The sequence below is a fragment of the Phaethon aethereus genome (assembly GCF_964289735.1).
Source record: "Phaethon aethereus genome assembly, chromosome: 1".
NCBI lineage: Eukaryota > Metazoa > Chordata > Aves > Phaethontiformes > Phaethontidae > Phaethon > Phaethon aethereus.
The window spans coordinates 206,468,460-206,489,948 of NC_138575.1; the positions used below are offsets into that span (position 1 = coordinate 206,468,460).

At 41.7% G+C, this 21,489-nt stretch overlaps 1 protein-coding gene across 2 annotated transcripts in view; it reads left to right on the forward strand.

Annotated features, from left to right (window-relative positions):
- The window catches only part of PDGFD (platelet derived growth factor D), a gene marked incomplete at its 3' end in the record, with an annotated part of 147,648 nt that overhangs the window by 88,304 nt on the left and 37,855 nt on the right, over positions 1-21,489 (forward strand). For both annotated transcript variants that reach the window (XM_082008308.1, XM_082008309.1), the window contains exon 3: positions 428-608. In XM_082008308.1, the coding sequence (XP_081864434.1) occupies positions 428-608 (181 nt within the window). The remainder of the gene's footprint in view (positions 1-427; positions 609-21,489) is intronic.

A 21,489-nucleotide genomic window follows, 5' to 3' on the forward strand; every position in this document is an offset into this window, starting at 1 on the left:
CAGGGAGTAGAGGAACCACGAGAAAGTGCACAAAGCCTTGCAGCTGCTCAGCTTGGGCAACCTGCCTTAAAAAATGTTTTATCGGGTCTCTAAATTATTTATCCACCACATGAAACGCAATGTGTATGTTTACTGTGTACTAATCCCATGCAAGTGCCTCTCATTGCTATTTTAATGCAGTAGAAAACACTGTCTGGCATGTTGCAGGAGACCAAAAATCAACCGTTTGAGCACTCAGGCAGTACCTTGCAGCTCAGTGTATTTTGTGCTACACGAACATGTCCACTGTTTGTAATATTTAGTCAGATGTTTTGCAGTGGAGAACGGGGAACAGTTGTCTTTGTGTCTCCAGCTGTGCTCCTGTCTGTTTGCAACCATCTTCTGTAACCAGAGTTAGCAAAAACTAATCCTTCAAACTGGTTCCCAGGTACGACTTTGTGGAAGTGGAAGATGTATCAGAGACCAGCACGGTTATACGAGGACGGTGGTGTGGACACAAGGAAGTACCTCCAAGAATAACATCAAGAACAAATCAGATAAAGATAACCTTCAAATCCGATGACTATTTTGTGGCTAAACCTGGATTCAAGATTTGTTACTCCCTTGTGGTAAGTCATTTAGCTGTGTCATGGGTGAGAGACAGATTATAGTGTAAAAGAGCATCAGTACTAGATGACTGGATGGTGTAGCTAAATTCATTGGATCAAAACACTAATTGACAGAAAGTATTTTTATTCCAGCAACTACATTAATACAGATCAAAGTGTTTTTGACATCCTGTCATTAAATATAAAATAAAGTCAAGTCTAGGCCAAGATTTACACTAATAACATATTTCAGAAGCACTAAGAGTTTCTGCACTGAGGCTGCACGGCCAGTGCCTTGACAGATGCTGCAGAAATAGCAAAGAAATGGCTGCTCTATGAAGTCCTCTTTTCTGTTCATTTGAGGTCAAATAAAAATACCTTGAGGGGTTATGGCCGTGATTCTGAGTTAGATGCAGAGTAGTTTATTCTACATGCAATGAAATTCTACAGGTAAGACAATGTGCTAAAGCTCAGGCTGTATTTTTAACCATGTAAAAACATGCTGCTTTGTGTATGCAGTGGCATTAGCAGTGTATCATGTGCTGTTTCAATGAGATGAAAACTTCCTCTTTTTTTATTTTGTTTTTTTCTTTAGGGAGCAGGAATGCTCATTGCTTTAAGTAGCTTTCAATACAAATATGTAGAGCAACCTGATCTAGTTGAAATGGTTCATTGCAGGGGTGTTGAACTAGATAATCTTTAAAGGTCCCTTCCAACCCAAACTATTCTATGAGTCTACGATTCCTTTGTATTGTCCTGATTAATATTATTATGCTTTTGGTGCAGTGTAGCTTGAAAGAGGCAGATTTTGCAAACACTCAGGAAATGATAAGCATTAATTTATTATACTATCATCTGTATATTTTCATATCCGTGACACTTCTTATTGCCTTTTTATTCAATCTGCTGTTGTTTAACAAGAATAAGAAAGCCTTGAATAGCAATAATGTTAATTCTCTAACAGGAGAGATCCACTGTTTGAGTCATTTCACTTCAACCTCTCGGCTTTGCATGCATGCATATGTATGCTAAAAAGAGCCTATAAACATCAGATCGTCAAGACAACTCTAAAGATGTAAGTGTTGTGCTCCCTTGCATTTAAATTGTTAGGCTTCTAGTGGAGTAAAGCATTGCACTGTGAGTAAATCCTGAGCTCTAATTTACTCTAATTTGAAGGTAATTTACTAAAACTAAAATTTAGGCAGAGCAGTCTATGAAAGACCACTGGGCATAAAAATGAAGCAGTGAAGCAGCCTCTCTTTACACAGCTCGTATTTCAGTGCAGCCACAAAAACTGTGCTGCATTTAGCAAGCTTTATTCCAGACCATGTACAGCTTGTCTGATAGTATTAGGCTTCCCAAAAACAAACGTTATCACTCAAAACACAGGACTCTGCACAAGAAAGCTCAAAAAAGGCTACTGTATTTATCTAATTTCAAAACTATGAGTAAACAGAGAGTTTTACCGTCTAGCAAGTCTATTCAGAAGAATACTCCCCAAGTGCACTCTCTAAATGAAATACTATTTTATTTCCGAGAAGGGAACTGTACAGGTGATCAGTGGCATTTGCGAGATGGGGGATGATAGGTACTTAGCTGGTTTTCAGATTCCAAACCGTCCAACCTATAACTGCAGGATTAATATTCAGCAGAGTCAGCCCGTACTCGATAGTCCCCGCAGTCACTTAGTGCTCGGTTCATAGATATGCTGAGCACTGCTGACCCCTGAAGGTTGAACTCATTGTGCGTTTCGAGGCGGCAAACCAGGAAGCATTAATGAAGCGTGCAAAAACATATGGTATTTTGTATCAGATGAAATGAAAGACCTTTACATTGCTATTTTTCTTTCCTTTGTAACCTTCTTCAAGACAAGGCTACTTCACAGGACTTGGAAAATGGTGTAGAAGATATGTGCAAATCTTTAACTCCCTTTTTTTTTTCCTTACATTTGGAGTTTGGATCTGCATGGCTGTTGTTTATTTGTATACCAGGCTCTGATAGATAATTTTCCGGCGAAAACAGAAGCAAGCGATTTGGAGAGTTCCCTTGAGTTTATTGATCAGCTGCATCTCCTGAGTGAGGTGCCAGAATGGATGGGTGAATTTCTCACCGTTACATGTGCAGCCAAACAGCCTTACAGCCTCGCTCTCTGGCCTTCTCATTTATGAATCTTCAAGGAAGTCAGTTAAGTTCACTTCATTTGATGCAGATCAAGTTTTTACTTAGTTCAGCACTCTGCATGAGGCACAAATGAGGCACCGCAGAGCTTAGCAGCAACATGCTTCATTATCTTCTTGCCCTTGTGTTTTTGCATTGACTTCACATTTCAGTACCGTTTAGAGAAAGAAAAAGGGATTATTTTTCTAGAGAAAACATAAATTAAACTTGCATCCATGAAAACCACATTTACCTGTGTAAAACAAGGCATGCAAAGTAAGCAGCCCATGTGAGATGAAAGGGCTCGGTCACTCAGGATGGTGGGATTAGGATTCAAAGTGACTGGAAAATTAGACTGAAAAAAATACAAGGATGATCTTTAACAGGACAGAGTTGGAAGCCATACGGATCTCTGGGAGTAATTAACTGTCCCAGCATAAGATAAGGGACAGTGGGCAAGGGAGCAGATCTGTGAAAAAAAGTCTGAGCATCTAAACACAGCATTTAGTAACTTTTGCTTGCCAAAGCTGGCTTCCTCCACCTTCTTAGTCTTCCTCGTTCTCTCCCCACGTCCTCTGCCTCTGGCACCTCTGCCTCTGCCCTCCCTGCTGTGGGTCGGAGGGACTAGAAGGCTGGAGGGGGAGCAGTGAGGGTGGATTTGGAGGGAAGGATCAGATCCAACGTGCTGCTGCCTGTTGCCTGTCCCTGATCCGCTCTTTCCCCATGAAGCCATAGGACTTCTCGGGGTGGGAGCTCCAGGGTGGAGCTGACTCCAGGATCTTATCATGAGTTGAGTGTGCCCCACCACTTATCCCAAGTTGAGTAAAAGTCAAAAGTGTCCTTGGCTGGAAAAAGTCATTCCTACCCTGTGCTGTCTGTGATGGTGCAGAACGAGGTAAGTCTGCACAGCTGGTGTCTGGTGTCTACAGACACTTCACGCACAAAGCCCCCAGTTGTAGCTGTGCAGTTTGTTGGCTTAGCCTGGGTATCCACACAGAGAAATGTCTCCCTCAGACCTCTTTAAAAATTGTCTTTTCCTTCAAGCTTCACAGGCCTAGAGCAAAAATGGTTTGGAGCAAGCCCTGGACAGCTATTAGGCATGAGCCTCACTTAGCTGCAAATTTGTCTAAAATTCCTTCCTGCCGTTATCACTTAAATTGCTTATTTCTCAAACTTTTTTTTTTTTTACTTTTCTTCATTGAGTTGCCTTAGAAACGTTAATTTGCAGTATAGAAGGCACCAAGGTATTCCAGTCTTTATTTCTCACGCATTATATAATTTCTTACTCTAAGGACACAGTGTTTCACAAAAACACTGCAGAAATATGTGATACAGAGGAAGGCAAGTCATCTTAGGTTACGTACACAGTTGCTAGAGGGGAGGTGAGGCACTGTCAGGAGAGAGGCCCCTGGGTTGCACACCTTAAAGTAGGTGATGTGAATGTTTCATATTGCCAGAAATGTAAAATTTCGTTCCATCACTGCTTGCAGTGCAGTTACCTCAACTCAGGGATCTTACACGTAACAAGTAAGTACTCAGTAATTACTAAAAATACTACATCAATTATTTTGAGATGTAGGAATGTAAATTAAGTTACAGTGTTGCACATGGAAATAATCTTTGCTTGACTGAAGTCCTTTTATACAATCCCCTTTTTCCTTCTGAAGTGAAATTCTTCCCGTGTCCTAATTCTGAAAGAGAATGTTAACAAGATTGAACCCTATGTTTTACAAGTACATTAGCATGGACATTTGCTAAAATAAACTAGGAACTTGTTCAGGAATATGTTCCAACAATAAAGGTGAATGTTTTGAATTAAAATTCCCAGCCCTGCATCTAATTTCATTTTAATGAGACAAGAAAATGTTGGATTCCATTTGGTAATTAAAACCACTATTTTAAGTCTATTGTAAAAGACACATATTTGTTATACGTTTATAACAGTAAATTGTTATTGTCTTACTAATTTGTTTCGTTAATCCTAAATGAAATCCGTATTTTGGAACTTCAACTAAAATCATTATTGAAAACAAGGGCTTCAAAAAAGCTAAGAACATGTATATGTATATGTGTATATATATGTACATATACATATATGTATATGTACAAACATGCCTATATATAAAGATGTAAGGTTAAAAAAATACATATTTACATGCACATCTTTTTACATATATACACATGTGCTTTTACCTTTCTTTTCTTTATAATATAAATCATGACTGGGAATCATCACATGACATTACGAGCAATCTTTACTTCTTAGGAGCTGTAAACCAACAATGGTGGACATGATGTGCTAAAAAGGAGCACATAAGTGCATTTGTCCCAGGATAAACTTATGTGTCAAAATGTGTATCAATGTGTTAGATCATGAGTAAGTTTTGCTTGTTTGAAATGTCATTTCTTGAATGAAGGAGCCATAAAGAAATTAATGGAATGGTGGGTGGGGGGAAACTTTGCGTTTTGATCCATCATGTGGAATTTTACAGAGAAGTAGCTTTCTGCTAAACACCCAGGATTGGGTCACCAATCATATGATCAAAAACAAGCATTGGTCACAAAATGGGGTAAGACACCACAGGCAATCTAATAAAATTTAGTTACTTTGCCATGCAAACAATGCTGACCAGTCAAAGTTAGTTCAAATGCTAGACTTAAACTCTTTGATACTTGTCTGTTAAGCTCAGAAGAAAACACCAAAAAATCAAAGCACAATCAGAAAAATAAAATGTGCAGAATAAGAACCAAATCCTGATACTTGTACTCACAGACACTCTGTATTAAGTGACTGGCTGTCTGCATTTTAGAATCATAGAATCGTGGAATAGTTTGAGTTGGAAGGAACCTTTAAAGATCATCTGGCCCAACCCCCCTGCAGTGAGCAGGGACATCTTCAACTAGAGCAGGTTACTCAGAGCCCCATCCAACCTGACCTGGAATGTGTCCAGGGATGGGGCATCTACCACTTCTCTGGGCAACCTGTGCCAGGGTTTCACCACCCTCGCTGTCAAAAATTTCTTCCTTAGATCTAGTCTGAATCTTCCCTCTTTTAGTTTAAAACCATTACCCCTTGTCCTAACGCAACAGGCCCTGATAAAAAGTCTGTCCCCATCTTTCTCATAAGTCCCCTTTAAGTACTGGAAGGCTGCAATAAGGTCTCCTCAGAGCCTTCTCTTCTCCAGGCTGAACAATCCCAACTCTCTCAGCCTGTCCTCACCAGAGAGGTGTGCCAGCCCTCTGATCATCCTTGTGGCCTCCTCTGGAGCCGCTCCAACAGGTCCATGTCTTTCCTGTGCTGAGGGCTCCAGAGCTGGACGCAGGACTCCAGGTGGGGTCTCCCCAGAGCGCAGTAGAGGGGCAGAATCACCTCCCTCAACCTGCTGGCCACGCTGCTTTGGGTGCAGCCCAGGAGACAGTCGGCCTTCTGGGCTGCGAGCGCACATTGCCAGCTCATGTCCAGCTTTTCATCCACCAGTGCCCCCAAGTCCTTCTCGGCAGGGCTGCTCTCAATCCCTTCATCCCTCCCAGCCTGTACTGATACTGGGGGTTGCCCCGACCCAGGTGCAATATGTAATTGTAATAAAAGTAATGCAGCATTAGGCTTCCATTTTTTTAACATGTCAATAAATAAACTTCCTTGTAAGAGTTAACATGATCACAAAAAGATTCAGCCACCAGTGTGAATACAAATTCATAAAGACCATAAAGGATGATTAATCCTTTATCACTGGCCACAGAGCTGAATCCAGCCCAGAAGCTGCATGAGTCTTTGCTGGTGTGCTTCTGTTTTAGCTTGATGCTTCTTTCACAGAATAGACATTTCATTTCTGTCTCCAAGACAAAATAGTATGCCTGAAAACCTGCGTAATATATCTCATGTGACAACAGGCGTGATAATGGTGCATGAATACCTTCCCTGCTTTTAGATAATCCACTGAAGGAATCCCAGTAAATTGCTGGGGGTGCAAAAGGAGAGGAATGGGGTGAGGGGTATGTCTTGGTTAATAAAGTGGTTGAACATGAAAAAGATTATGCAGTGAAGAAGCAAGAACTTACACGTGGAAGCTTTATCAGTTGTTCTTTTGCTACTCTTTCCCTGATTTCAGTTTTGATTGCCTGTCTATGCTAGATAGCAAAGATTTTTTATAAATGCTACACATGTGCAAAACTCATAAAACCCTATATACTGAAACTTCTGTTTTCTTAAGTTCTGGCAGAACACTATTTTCTGTGGTTTTGCTCAAGGCATACGATCCTCATAAAATTATCGGCCAGAGGCTCATCTTTCAGGAGAGATGTAATTAAGTCATTTCTAATTAGATAAAACTTGCTCAAAATCTTTAACATTCCTTCCCCAACTTAACATAAGCAGAAGATCTAAGAACCTTTTTTTTTTTTACATTGAAAGATGTTATATTGTTTTAAAAAGCAACATAAAATGACACCATGTTAAAGAGATTGTGCCTCAGCGCATCTTGAGACATGGAACATCTCAGAGCAATTTTATATGAGCGAGGAGCAAAGCTTTTCCATTTAATGAAGATTCCTGAGAGTCCAGCAGTCCTTGATCTGCTGCTTAATTCATCTCACAGACCTAATCTGTCCTTCAGCAGGGTTTGAAGAAGAAAGGAAGGTGGCATCGTAGACAAGAATGTTCCAGTTCTCCCAGTACTCAGAGCAGAACCAAAAATAGTGAAGGGTACAAAAGAAACAAATTGTGGGGATCAGATAGCTTGGCAATAAGGAAGCTGACATAGCTGGGTTGAGAAGGCATGTCTGGACAAGCAGTTTCACAGGCAGCCTTGCCTGCTCCAGGGCCAGCTGAAGTTCCGAATTAAAATATTCATTCCAATATTTGCATCTAACGAAGAACTATTTCTCCCACCAGCCTCCTATTGCACCTTCCAAAACCCCAAACCTTTACTGCCTACCTCCTAAGTCTTGCCTGCCCCATCTCCTCAGGTGGAAAACCTTGCAGGTTTTCAGGCCTGTGACCTACCAGCTGAATGCAGCATGAGTCAAAGAGAGCTTGGGGGCTGCAGCCAGAGCAATGACCTGACCTGGCCCAGCACTTGACAACCAGTTTTCCCAGACTTCATCTTCTCCCAGTCTTCCCTAGATTGCAGTCTAATATAGTCCTTCTCTTGGCAGGTCTCTTCTGAAGGTCTGGTGCCCCCTCCATGTTTACTCCTGTTGTCCTAGACACAAAGATTGGTCCCAATCCTTGTACTGTGTGACTCTGGATTTTAAATTTCATTAGGAGTCTCCCTGTCCTGTGTCTTAATTTCTAAAACCATTTGCAAGCCAGAGATGACACGGGTAAGACAGTGGTGAACAAAAGTAGGTTTCAGGGAGAAAAGGAATCGCCTACCAGCTTGGCAGCGGAGGGTGATACAAGTACTAGAGGGAAGGATTGCCGTAGGATCGTCTTGGAATGGCAAGGGAGCAGAGTTGAGTATAGTCCAAGTTCAGAAATAAAGGTAATTGTGGGTAAGAAAAGCACACACAATAAAAGAGGCAAGTCCACAGAGAGAGAGAGAAGGCAGCAGTAACACCAAAATGCAATGGTCTGAGAGGCAGAAGAAGACCCAAACAAACAAAGATTATTGAAAGCTGAAAGGAAAAATAAAAAAGCCAAAGGACAGAGAGGGTGTGACTGATGATATCAAACTTGGCAGATGTATCATGAAAGATGAGAAAGAAGCCTTCCACCTTTATTAGGAAGATGTCAAAGTGTCACTTGTTCATTACAGTACCATGAAAGTAGTTTCAGTTGGGCTGAAGAAGAGAGAATGGCAATTAAGGAAACTTTTATTAAGGGAATGAAGGGAAAGAAGGATTTGTGTAAAATAGAGGCGTTGTGGCAGCGTGGTTAGGAGGGGAAAGAGTCAAATGAATTGGAGATTTTAAACAAGCAGTGGACCTGAAATAGGAAAGACTGGGTCTAGGAGAGGAGGGAAGGCAGGTGTAGATCACATAGAAAGCAGAGCCAAAGTAGGGCCTTTTGACTGCATCAGACTCTTTTGGCAAAACCTCTGACTGTGAACTTCAGGAGTAGTAGGGCTGGGTTTGGCAATGTATCAAAGGTGAAAAGAGTCAGCCAGGAACATTCATGAGGAATTTAGTTATGTCCAGAGAAATACAGACCTTATGGCAAGGAAGATACCAAAAACCAGAAGCAGCAGGACCCAGTAAGCACACAGAAGCTCCTGGAAGCTGTCAGACTTCAACTAACAAAACAATTGTTTTAATCAAAAAGGAAAATGGAACTTAGTGTCTATGTTTTCCCAGCTGCAAGCATGTGTGCCTGGCAGTTTTGTTGTTTCAACAGCATGGTGGAGAACTGGCCATTTGCTCTCCTCCATCCCTGATTTGTTGACAGCTCAGTTAAAGTGTGCCTCCTTTGCAGGACATTGTTATCAATCTGTCTTAACATAACAGCAATCCTGTGGATGTCCAATTCCTGTTGAAAATGCTACATCTTTGATCCAATAGTGCACTGTTTGAGAATTCACCAAACTTATGTCAGTGGCCAAGGACAAGAAAATGTAGCACTTTACATCTTCAAAGGATTATATAAACAAAAGCTTGATATTTTCAAATCCAGTATCCTGTCCCAAATAGTTGACTTTAACAAGACTTAGAGGCATTGTTCATTTAGGACACATTTAGATTCTCAAGGACTGCATTTCCTGCTGGCAGTACTTACCTGTTTTAAGAATTCCTGTGGAAGTCAGTGACCAAAAGAGGAAATTCCTACTTTTCTAAGGTAAGTTAGAAATACAAAGACAAAAACAAAAAAAGGCCATCATGTGCAGTACAAGAGCATTACCCACATTAGACAAAAAAAAAAAAAAAAAAAAATCATCATTTTATTCTTGGTTGAGGAGAAGCTCAACATGACCTGGGAATGTGTGCTTGCAGCGTGGCCAGCAGGTCAAGGGAGGTGATTCTGCCCCTCTCCACCACTCTGATGAGACCCCACCTGGAGTCCTGCATCCAGCTCTGGAGCCCTCAGCACGGGAAAGACATGGACCCGTTGGAGTGGGTGCAGAGCAGGGCCACAAATGATCAGAGGAATGGAACACCTCTCCTGTGAGGAGAGGCTGAGAGAGTTGGGGTTGTTCAGCCTGGAGAAGAGAAGGATCTGGGGAGACCTTACTGCAGCCTTCCAGTTCTTGAAGAGGGCTTACAAGAATCATAGAATCACAGAATCATTGAGGTTAGAAAAGACCTTTAAGATCATCAAGTCCAACTGTCAACCCAACACCACCATGCCCACTAAACCAGTTCCTGAAGTGCTACGTCTACATGTTTATTGAACACTACATGTTTATTGAACACTACATGTTTTTTGAACGTAGTGTTCAAAAAGATGGGGACGGACTTTTTAGTGGGGCCTGTAGTGATAGGACAAGGGGTAATGGCTTTAAACTAAAAGAGGGTAGATGTAGTCTAGATATAAGGAAGATATTTTTGACAATGAAGGTGGTGAACCAGTGGCAGAGGTTGCCCAGAGAAGTGGTAGATGTCCCATCCCTGGCAACATTCAAGGTCAGGTTGGACAGGGCTCTGAGCAACTTGTCTAGTGGAAGGTGTCCTTGCCCATGGCAGGGGGATTGAGCCAGAGTTCATGAATTACTGGTCAGTGTTTTTGGATAAGTAGGAAATGAAACCCATCCCCAAACTTGTTGGAAAAAACTTAAATAGCCATTGTTAATTAGAGAAATAAATCAATGATTCCTAACAGTCTGGAAGTCTTGTGAATGACTGGTGGTTAAAAAATGGATGGAGGATATTAAAGATATTTTTGTATTAAAACTACTCAATTAGTTTTAAAAAGGATTTGTGATTTCAGGGTTTTTTTAGAGCTTGCCAGTCTTAAAATCAGTAATGCTACTTACCACATATGTTGGACAGCTTTTTCATGGTATCCATAAAGCAATTTTCTTAATTAACATTAAGCATATATAGGTACCAGAAAGTTAGGCTGGATCCAGCACTGAAAATTCTAACGCATGAAATCAAAAGGTACATTTTCTGTGCCATAATGAGCATAACCTGGGAGAGGGTGAAAGCCATCCTGTTCCCTGACTTTACTTCCCATGTCTGTGTAACCAAACAGGAAATATCAACAGCTTGGACATGGTGTTTCGACACGGCAATAGGGACAGACCAATAACAATCTCAGGAAAGTTCCTGTTAGAACCTGGTAGCTAATTTGTCTGCTTAGAGTTGACCATTAGGAGGGCACCAGGAGAAGACATGGAAAATACAATAGCAAACTGGACATGCCACAAACACCCCATCAGTGCTGCTGGTAGATCTGTGGACCTCTCTGTGTCTACACTAAAGAGGAAGGTTAAATCCAACCATACTCACCTAAGTTTACCCTCAACTGCACCACATATGAACATGAGGTGAGTTTGCACTGTCAAACTTTTTTAACAGCAAACGTTAACCTGTCCATCACATGAGCTGTTTGGTTTGAACAGTGGGACTATTTTAGACTGTTGACTTGAGGACGTAATGCTGTCTCTGTAAATCGATATTCTGTCCTTTAATTCCACTTTAGCAACGCTTGAAGAACGTTAGCATGTGGAATGATGAAAATATATGAAGGAGTTACCTTTTATTTTGGTTTGCTAACTCTGGAGGGTGTTTTATAGAAATCTAGTTAAAGATGGCAGATTTGTAGGGAGAGCAGAGATGCCATGTTTGTTCTGTAAAAAAGTTAATGAGGCACTAGGGTTGTATTACAATGCTGCAAAAAGGTGTTAATTAACTCCTGGTGCTTCAGTGTGGCAAGGCTGGTCCCTCCTACCACCATGGCTACAAGGGGAGAGGAAAAGGCCTGTTCTTCCCAGGAAAAAAAAAAAATGGAGGTGCAGCTTAACTTTAATGTGTGCCAGTTGTGTTGGAGAACAGTAGGAAGTCAGTCTGCTTTCAGGATTTTTTTCTGACAAACTTTCAGAGGAAGTGACTGATGAATTGAAACATGCTAGACCTCCAGCCTGCACTGAGGAACTTATGAAAACCCATCCCAGCAGGTGTTGGTTGCATGTTTTCTTTTGAATTAAAACAAGAATTGCATGTCTTCACAGTCTTGTGGAGAGTTTGGCTCCTAGGCTGAACTTCGTGTTTTGTATTCCACCAATACTATTTATTCAACCATGTGTCAACGTTATCTTACAAAGTCTGGCAGCACAATCCTGCTCTTGTATTCATTCAGCCCAAGTTTGGGTTGCAGGGTCTGTTTCAACCTTAGCATTGTTCAGTGTTTTTTGTCATTTTTGGCAATCCAGGGAAAACAATGCATTGTGTATAATGCGTGCTTAATTGCTTACAGAATAAATCTTTGCCTTGTTTGTTGCAACAGCTGTAACTGCTGGAAAATATTTACAGCCCTGGATCAAACGATAGTGGTTGTTTTAGGATTTCCAAGTCTAAATTCAGGGAGGTTGTAGGCTTTTTCTTGTTTAGTAATGTGTAATGCAGCCCAACATAGAATCTGATAATTTAAAGATGTGAGGTCATTCAGCTCATTTTTCTCTAAGGACAAGAATTCTCTGTATTGTAAATTTATTGATTGTTCATCTAGTATAATTTGTAAATATAACAAACATAGGAGCATACCTCACAGGAGATTAAACTGTAGACTAATAAATCACTGTCAAAAAGATATTTTTTCTTTGATAATCAGTTTTCATTTTCCTTTTTTTAATGCCATACCATTGCCTACAATTGTATTCCTTCCTAATTTATGATAAAGAAGTCCGTTCTCTTTGTCCTGGGTGTCTGTCTCCTTCAGATATTTGCAGAGTGCTCTCACACATCTTTGCTTATTGCTTTGTCGAGCAATGATGTCCATATTTAGCTTTTAATCTTTGCCAAAGATTCAGGCTATTCAGTCCCCAGAGAGGCTTTTTTTTTAATGTTCTTTTCAAAACGCCCCCGTATTTTCCCAGCTTTTTACAATGTGTTACTGAGGGGAGCTGAATATGGTGGTTGAAGTGTCACCAGGGCTGTGTACGGGTGGAGGGCAACCTGCCACGGTAGACCACTTAGGCAGGTCTATATGGCAGTGGCCAGCTTGGGTTGCCCTAACACTGCATGGCCAATGTGAGACTGATGAACAAAGGGGTCTGTCTGCTACACTCTTTTATTCAGAAGCTTGCTTTTTCTGTGTGTGCACCTGAGGTCCACTCTGGTTTAAGACGCTGTATGTCTTCCCTCTGTGCTGGAGAAGCTGCTGTCCTTGGAGGCCGGCACTCTTCCTTGCCCAGCACACTGCTTCTAGATTCAATGACCTTCACGCTATACACCGCATTCCAAAGACAGACATGGTGCTGTATAAATCTGATTTGTATTTTCTATGCATACTTCTTTATTAAATTTACAACCTTCTATTTTGCTCTGAGCACTTGATAAAGTCCATGCATGTCTTCATAATAATGCAGATGACAGATATGTCACAGACTGTTTCTGTTTTTCCCTTACACATGCATATTCACACACACATCTTTTATTAGTTGCAGGGTTCCTGTCACTTTAGACTTCATAGGGTAAATCTTAGAAAATTTTTGGCTGAATGACACTGTTACGTAAAATGAGCTGGTGCTGAACTCTGTGCTACTGAACTAAACACCTCCTCCAACCCAGTGCCTGGGTTGTTACCATAGTCCTCTACCTACAACCCCCTGTCTGTTTTTCAACCCATACATTTTTCTACATGCTGAACCAATTTTGAACATACATGCCATGCCCCCAAAAAATCTATCACATTTCCTGTCCCTTGTAATACCAAGAAAAATGCAGTTCTGTTTTCTTCGACTGTCAGTTTGATAACTAGTCAATGCTTAATTAGAGAAGGTCTGAGCCTGTAACTACACAGGGTCAGATTTTGCAACTCATCTGCAGCACTGGAAGCTAAAAATAATTTTTAGATCTGTGGAATTTGTGTATCTTGTTGTCAGATCTTTTTCAGCAGAATCAAATAATATCCATTTTTTCTGTGACCCTTACAACAGAGGGTTTTTTCATTTTAAGGGTTTTTGTTTGAGGAAATATTTTTATTCTACAAATTGATGTTTTGTGGCAGACAAAACTTATTTTCCAGGTCCCCTTCTTTTCTTCAGCTGCAGAAACCTTTTTTTTAATAATACTTCTGATCCTGGCAGTGATAAAAAATGTTTCTTTCTAATCAAAATTTGTGTCCTGATATATTTCTTAGGTGATGGGTGGTAAAAAAACCTCTGTAATGAAAGATAACCTGAACCTGTAGGAACTGAGCACTGTGTTTTCTCATTGTGTGTCCTTGATTCTAGGCACCATTGTTGTCCAGCCTTCAGTCATATATTACAAGCTCAACAAATGGGCCTGTGTGAACCTCATGCACCTGGGTCGGGGCAACCCCCGGTATCAGTACAGGCTGGGGGATGAAGGGATTGAGAGCAGCCCTGCCGAGAAGGATTTGGGGGTACTGGTGGATGACAAGCTGGACATGAGCTGGCAATGTGCGCTTGCAGCCCAAAAGGCCAACTGTATCCTGGGCTGCATCCAAAGCAGTGTGGCCAGCAGGTTGAGGGAGGGGATTCTGCCCCTCTACTGCACTCTGGTGAGACCCCACCTGGAGTCCTGCGTCCAGCTCTGGAGCCCTCAGCACAGGAAAGACGTGGACCTGTTGGAGCAGGTCCAGAGGAGGCCACAAAGATGATCAGAGGACTGGAGCACCTCGCCGGTGAGGACAGGCTGAGGGAGTTGGGGTTGTTCAGCCTGGATGAGAGACGGCTCTGGGGAGACCTTATTGCAGCCTTCCAGAACTTAAAGGAGGCTGATAAGAAAGATGGGGACAGACTTTTTATCAGGGCCTGTTGCGTTAGGACAAGGGATAATGGTTTTAAACTAAAAGAGGGTAGATTTAGACTACATCTAAGAAAGAAATTTTTGGCAACGAGGGTGGTGAAGCAGTGGCACAGGTTATCCAGAGAGGTGGTAGATGCCCCATCCCTTTGAAACATTCCAGGTCAGGTTGGACGGGGAACCTGCTCTAGTTGAAGATGTCCCTGCTCACTGCAGCGGGATTGGAATAGATGACCTTGAAAGGTCCCTTCCAACCCAAACTATTCTATGATTGTATGATTCTATATAATGAAGTATAGATGCAAGCTCTTGCAGGATCAGACCCTCTGATGCAGAAGTATGTATCCCAGATTGTTAGCAAAGACTATATACTTTTAAAGTATCACAAATTGTCGGCAAAGACGATTAAACAGGCTGGGTGTGAGCCAAAGTATAGACACAAGGTTGTTTGCACTCTCGCATTTTTAACACAGCTAGTTTGAGGCCTGCACGGGCCTTGGGCTGTTTCCAATATGCAGTTTGTTGTGCCCACTCTGTTTTGCAGGATCATAGTTGTGTCCTAGGACAAGAGTCATACCATGTCTGATCAATCTCTACCTCATCTTATTTACTCATATAGATGTAGCCCAAAAGTTCTTACATGGAGGTTGGTCTTTTCTTTCATTTTCTCTTCACTGCCTGACAACACAGTGAGGGACAGAGTTAATGACATCTGTGAGCCCTGGGTTCCATGTTTGCAGACTTACGGGTAATTTTAAAAGAGAATCTTACCTTTGAGAAAAAAATAAAAAGAACAAACCCTTAAACTTGGGAAAGCTGCCTAGAAAGAGTGAGGCTAGTTTTTCTGCTCTAAGGCATGATAAAACAACCACATTGGGCCACAAAAATTTATGTCACACCAAGGTCTGGCCAGTAAACTTGAAAAAAAATGCTTGGAAGAACCTGGACACTATGGGGGCAGGTAGTCTTGGCTGCTCTGTGTGGTTTCTGTTGCATGCTGAAGAGGCTGATGGTAGTGGTAGAAATAGGCTGCTGAAAACTTTGGTTTTTCTAGTAGTAAACAGAAATTGGGAATGCTGTGTAGGTATGAGTACCTAAGCCGAACAGAAAGCAATTGCTGCTTTTAAAGATGAGGTGAAACTTTTGCAGGTAACTGGAAATGAGATCCTCATTTCAAAATGTGCATCGTCCTACGTGTCCCTATTAGCTCTGAGCTGCCTGTCCTCTGGGCAGACATGACAAACACAAGGTCTTCTGTGCTTATCTTATGCCTATGGTTAGCGGGTAGCCTGTATATATAGGTCATATTCTTATTCAGGTCTTCCACCCTTTTTCTGCATACACATGATTTTATACAGAAAAATTGGTATTATTAAGCTCTGAACGGAAAAAAAAAAGGAGCGGTCAAGGCAGATAATATATGGCAGCACAAAATAGGACACTCTGCTCCCTTTATACGTAATTTATCTCCATCACAAATATGTGAAAGTAAACACTCTGCTTTCCCACCTTAGCAGCAACTTTGTGCGCTGGCATTGCTAGCTCAGTGCTGGTTCAGGTACATTTTGAAATGGATTAGCAGCAGAAAAAATGCTTGTAATGCCAACAGCTGAAATCTAGAGGCTGCACAGCTGCTGATCTTCCAGTGGTGCAGTGGCTGTCCAGGAGGTCTTGTCATCCTGAACAGAGATGAACTGTGTGGCCGGGAGGGCTGTATTAGAACCAGCAGTAAAAACTCAACAGACTGTAGGTTTGGTACATGTAAAATGTTGTCTGGTGTTCAGAAGACTCAGAGTTTTTGAACCACAGACCAAAGGCTTTCTGCCAGAGGATACCAGTGTGCTCTCCTCATAATTTCCATGTAAGCCTGCGCTGCTGATGGTGGGGGACAGCCTAAAAACCTGGCCTGTTCAGCCCAGCAGTGCAAGGCCAGGGTGGCATAGGTTTGGTGCCACCTTGGCATCTTCATAGGTGGGCTATGAAGCTACCTCCTGCAATTTGTATCAATACTGATATAGCACCTGGATAGGTTAAAACTAACTGGCTGTGCCCATTGCCTGGAGAATACCCATCTTCGGTAGCCAGAGAGGCCGCTTGCACCCACAGACCTCACGACCCTGTGCTGCACCCCGGGAAGGTGGTGGAGACATGCAGTTGTTCACACACCCCCAAGAGTGTGGAGAGGCCCCACCTCTGCCCACGGTCCGCTGGGGTGGTGTGGTATCCCCTTGGTATGAGGAGAGCATCTCCCCACACCTTGCGGGACATGTCTGTGTGTGCAGCCATAAGTCACCCTGTGTGACATGCCACCATGTTATATTGCAGATTAGTTTCATGTTTTCCTTCTTTTCTCAGCCCAGGGTCTTGGCACGAGTTCCTCTCTGAGTCTATGTGTGCCATCAAATAGAGTTTATGGCTTGTACCTTTTTCTCCATTTACATTCCTCTAGATGAAAGTTTATTTTTCTTCCCTGCCTCTGCTTCTGACCTCTGGTAGTCCTAGCATATTTCTTTGTATTAAATGGTGTCTACAACTTTTTTATTTCCAACTTCTAATTTATTTATTTTTTCCAATGTAAATTTATGTGAAATTTTCCATGTCATGAGTATAAAAGTGAAATAAACTGTTCCTACTGATTTTCATTGCTTGAAGCATATTTAACCTATTGTAATTCTACAGATATCCTTAGTCTATTTGGTTATGCCTGGATTTAGTCACAATTTAAATAAAATGCGTCACACATTAATTTTGACCCAGTACACACTTTGCTGGTCCTGAGATCATGGTCTCAGTTTGGTGTTTAAAAGGATTTCTCAGACTGGCTTTTGGTAAGCTGATCCCAAAACTGATAACATGGTTTAGTCAGATTGTTTACAAAAATGTGGCAAATGTAAGGTGTCTTCTTTTTATCTAGTCTTCATTCATAGTGTTACTTATAACTGATGTTTGTAAGAATAACACATAAAAGAAACGAGAAGCGTGACTGTTCCTAAGGTATTTGTATTTAGCTTTAACAGCAATGGGAATTTTTAGGAATAGGTCTGGGGCTGGAAGTCCAGCCTGAGTAGTTTTCTGCTCCTTACTCTAGCTGTTTGATGAAACTCAAGTTAAAAGCAAAAATAAGCAGTATCACTTGCTGTTTGCAATAAATCAACTGCTTTTGATCCCATCAAAAACATGGAAAAGCTAAGAGAAGCTGGTTCGTGTATTCTTCAGAGATGATGTATTCTTGCTATTTTTATGATTATTTTTGTCTTAGAAAGTTTGTACAGCAGTCCTTTTTTGTTGTCCTAGAAAATGCAATGCCTTCCAGTCAAAGCGGGAGGGTGAACAAATTGTTTTGCTTTGCAGTACCTGTGAAACATAACACGTGCTCCGGCTGCATGCTTACTGCAGAATTAAACGGCATCCTCTGGGAGAGAGCTCAAAAACAAATGGATCCTTCACAAAAAATCAATAGGCTAAGAATGCTGCTAGGGCAGCTAATGTCCCTTACCGGTGCCTTTTTACATTGTGTCCTCAGCTTTGGAATTAAATTTTCTTAGCTTCATTAGATTTTTTCATTATTATTACTCATCCTATGTTTCTCCCAAATGGCATCTGAAAATGTGAGCGTGCATGTCAAAGCACTTAGCAGATCCTCCTAGTAGAACAACGAAAAACTTGGAATTTTAAATGAAATTAGGCTCTATTTGTTAATGATTATTTTCCACTGAATATAGAGTGTGCTTAAATCTATGTAAAAAAAGTAGAAACCCAAGCGGAAAGAAGACAGAAAATGGATAGTTAGCTCCTAGGAGGTTTTCATTCATTAATATTTTTCGTTCTAACCCTAGTACTGGGGCCTCTCAGTACATTCCTGTTTGGTATGAGTCACGCCAAGAAGGAGGACCTGAAATAACCGGCTGTCACTGCCTTCTGTTACCTCTGAAAGACTTTTTTGCCCACCTGGACACTGCTGGGCAAGTGAAGTGTCAGCTTTTCGAGTTTTGCTCAGGGCAGATTGACCTATTACTAGGGAGGCTGCTTCCAAAAACCTGTCAGTCAGTGCGGCAGAAGTTCACCCAAGTCCTCTCAAGGGCACTGGACTCTGAACCGGGAGCAAGTTTTTGGCTCCCGGGATCACTCCTCCCAAGCTCGTTTCCACCTGGCAGCTCCCTGACACCATTTTGACATGCCACATCGCACTGACCAGGACCCCTCTTGATGTCTGCTCCCCACCACCCTGGCAGAGCCAACATGAGGCATCACAGCGGGACCAGCAAGCTCTGCAAACTGGGCTGGTACCACGGCACAGCTCTGCTCAGACACTGAACCGAGGTGAGGAAGGAGCCCGATTGCCTTCAGCACCCTCCGTTGTCACTGCCAGGAGATGGGCACTGCAGACCATAAGGCATGAGGGCTTGCTTGTTGAAAGCAAGTCTGCCTTTCTATATAATAGTAATATAAAGAGAGCAGGGAGCGGCCGCAGTCTTAGCTTAATGTACCTGGCTTGTGTCCCGGGAGTGAGATGAGGTGAGCCAGGTCTCACATGGAAACGGCAAATGCAGTGGCAGCCTATAATATCAACGGCAGGAGAGTGGCCACCGCAACTGTGCGCTCATTAGTCTGACCTAGAGAGCTACAGGGCACTTGTCAGGAGAGAAGGTGGTTAAAGATACAGGGAACTAGAAGAAAACTCCAAGTTTCTTTATCAAAGGAGCTCATGCCAGACTGGAGGATCGTCTGGAGAGGAAGGAAATGCTGTATAGCAAATCTAATTGGACTTGGTGGAGCATCTCATTGGTGCCACACAGGAAACAATCAGTTATGGTGGAGGAGATGGCAATTAATAAAGGAGCCATGAGAGTTGAAGGGGAGACAGCATACTGTAATGTAAAAGGAGTATCCAGCCAGGGAGAGCTGGCTAATGGGAGTTTCTAAACAGTTGGTCCTATGATTGGTTTTATTTTTGGTCTTTTTTAGGGACTGGAGCACAGCCTGTCAGAGTAGCATTTTAATGACTTCTGCAGCACACACAAGAGCTGAAGAGCATTGCTCATGATGGGAAAGTCAGAATATCAGAGAGGAGAACTGGATGACCTTGAGGACTGGATAATTGATGTGCAGTGAAATGTAACAGCCCAAAAAGAGCAAAGAGGTCATCATGTAGAGATAATAACAAAAACATTTGCTGTTAAATGGCATCTTACTGGTTAGCAAAGAGGAGAGAAGAAAGTTTCTGGGTGCACTAGGCATAAGACCAATGAGGGGGTAGTTATATCTTTTCTGGAATACTTTGTACAGTTTTGATCCCCATAGTACAGAGCAACCGCACCTTTCTTGGCCTGTGTTCAGGGAACAGCTACAGGACAGTTGGGGGGAAAAGAGGACGTTTCTTACTGAGGGCCAAGACAACTTGGCTTGCTTCGTGTAATAAAACGGATGCTGAGAGGCGATACAACATCTCTTCAGAAGTACTGCAGGAAGCAAACTCAAGAGAAGAAGAAAAGGACAAAGCCGGCACTTACATAAGTGCAATAAAGATAAATTTAGCTTGGAAACAGCCAACCAGTCTGAGGGATTTGAAGGAGCAAAGAAAACCCAACTAGATTCAAAATGGACAGGGAGCTGTTTGTGATAGTGGAGTTGGTGGAGCCTGAAATAAATAACCAGGGTTTTGAAGTGATGATCTAGAAGAGCCTTTCAAGTTTTGTGTCCCAGTGTTTAATTGCAGAAGTAAAATTTGCCATTCAGGTGAAAATGGCAAAGGAGGAATTGCAGAGTATTTACAATGAATGTAGCTGATTTCTGTTTTGTTTACAATTGCTTAACTGCAGTATGCACCAGAGTAGCTATTAGCAAATGAAATCCCTTGTACATGGAGGTATAAGGACAGGCTTCTGTGACAAATAGAAAAATTAAAGCTAACACGCAATTTGCACAGCATGGCAGCGAAGCCCTGTGCACTCTCTTGTGGGTATGTACATCACGGGGTGCTCACAGGCAGTGTAGTGTTAGATGACATCTGATTTTTCAAAAGCAGCTATCATCTCATTTGAGCAACTATTATCTGACCTTTTAGAGAGATCATTTAAATGTCAATGTCTTGGGCACTATTATAATATACACCCAGCAATGCCTAATTCCAAAATTAGGTGAAGGATGAAAAGGAGTATTGACCAAACATAACTGTTATTAAACATATTTTTAGGCTTCAGTTTTACTTTGACTTTTGATAAATAAATGTATCAAACTGCAGTTAACCTAAATCATTATTACAGCCTTAAACTTTTGACATTTTAAGTATCTTGTGCTTCTCACTTGGTTATAGCTGGTAAATGTGTCAGAACAAATCAAGAGTGATTTTATATGTCATTTTGCACTAGTATTAACTTAGTCATAACTGACAAGGTTGTAGCTACTGATACGTAGTGCCAGCTGGGCTTCAGAAATTCAATTTATGTCTTATTTTAAAGGGCAAGAATCATACTATCACATTTGGGATCAGACACTCTTTGGTGGCTGTCTGACCTTTTGTTACTTGACTTTAAAATAGTGGTGTCATGGATGGCCTGCTTTAATAGCCTACACCAAAAAATAGAAAGGAAAATTCAATGTAGTTAAAGTTATTTCTTAATTTATTATCTGTTCCACTAATAGTTGTTGTTAGTGGTAAAATATGCTCATATTTCCAGTTTGAATACCACTGCCTTCAGATTACAGCCACATGATTTTGTTAAATGGTTGCACTGCTAGACGAAAGAGCTTGTTAACATTGGTAACCACCACCTCTGGAAGCGTTCAAAAAAACGTGTGGACGTGGTGCTGCAGGACATGGTTTAGGGGACACGGTGGTGCTGGATTAATGGTTGGACTTGATGATCTTGAAGGTCCTTTC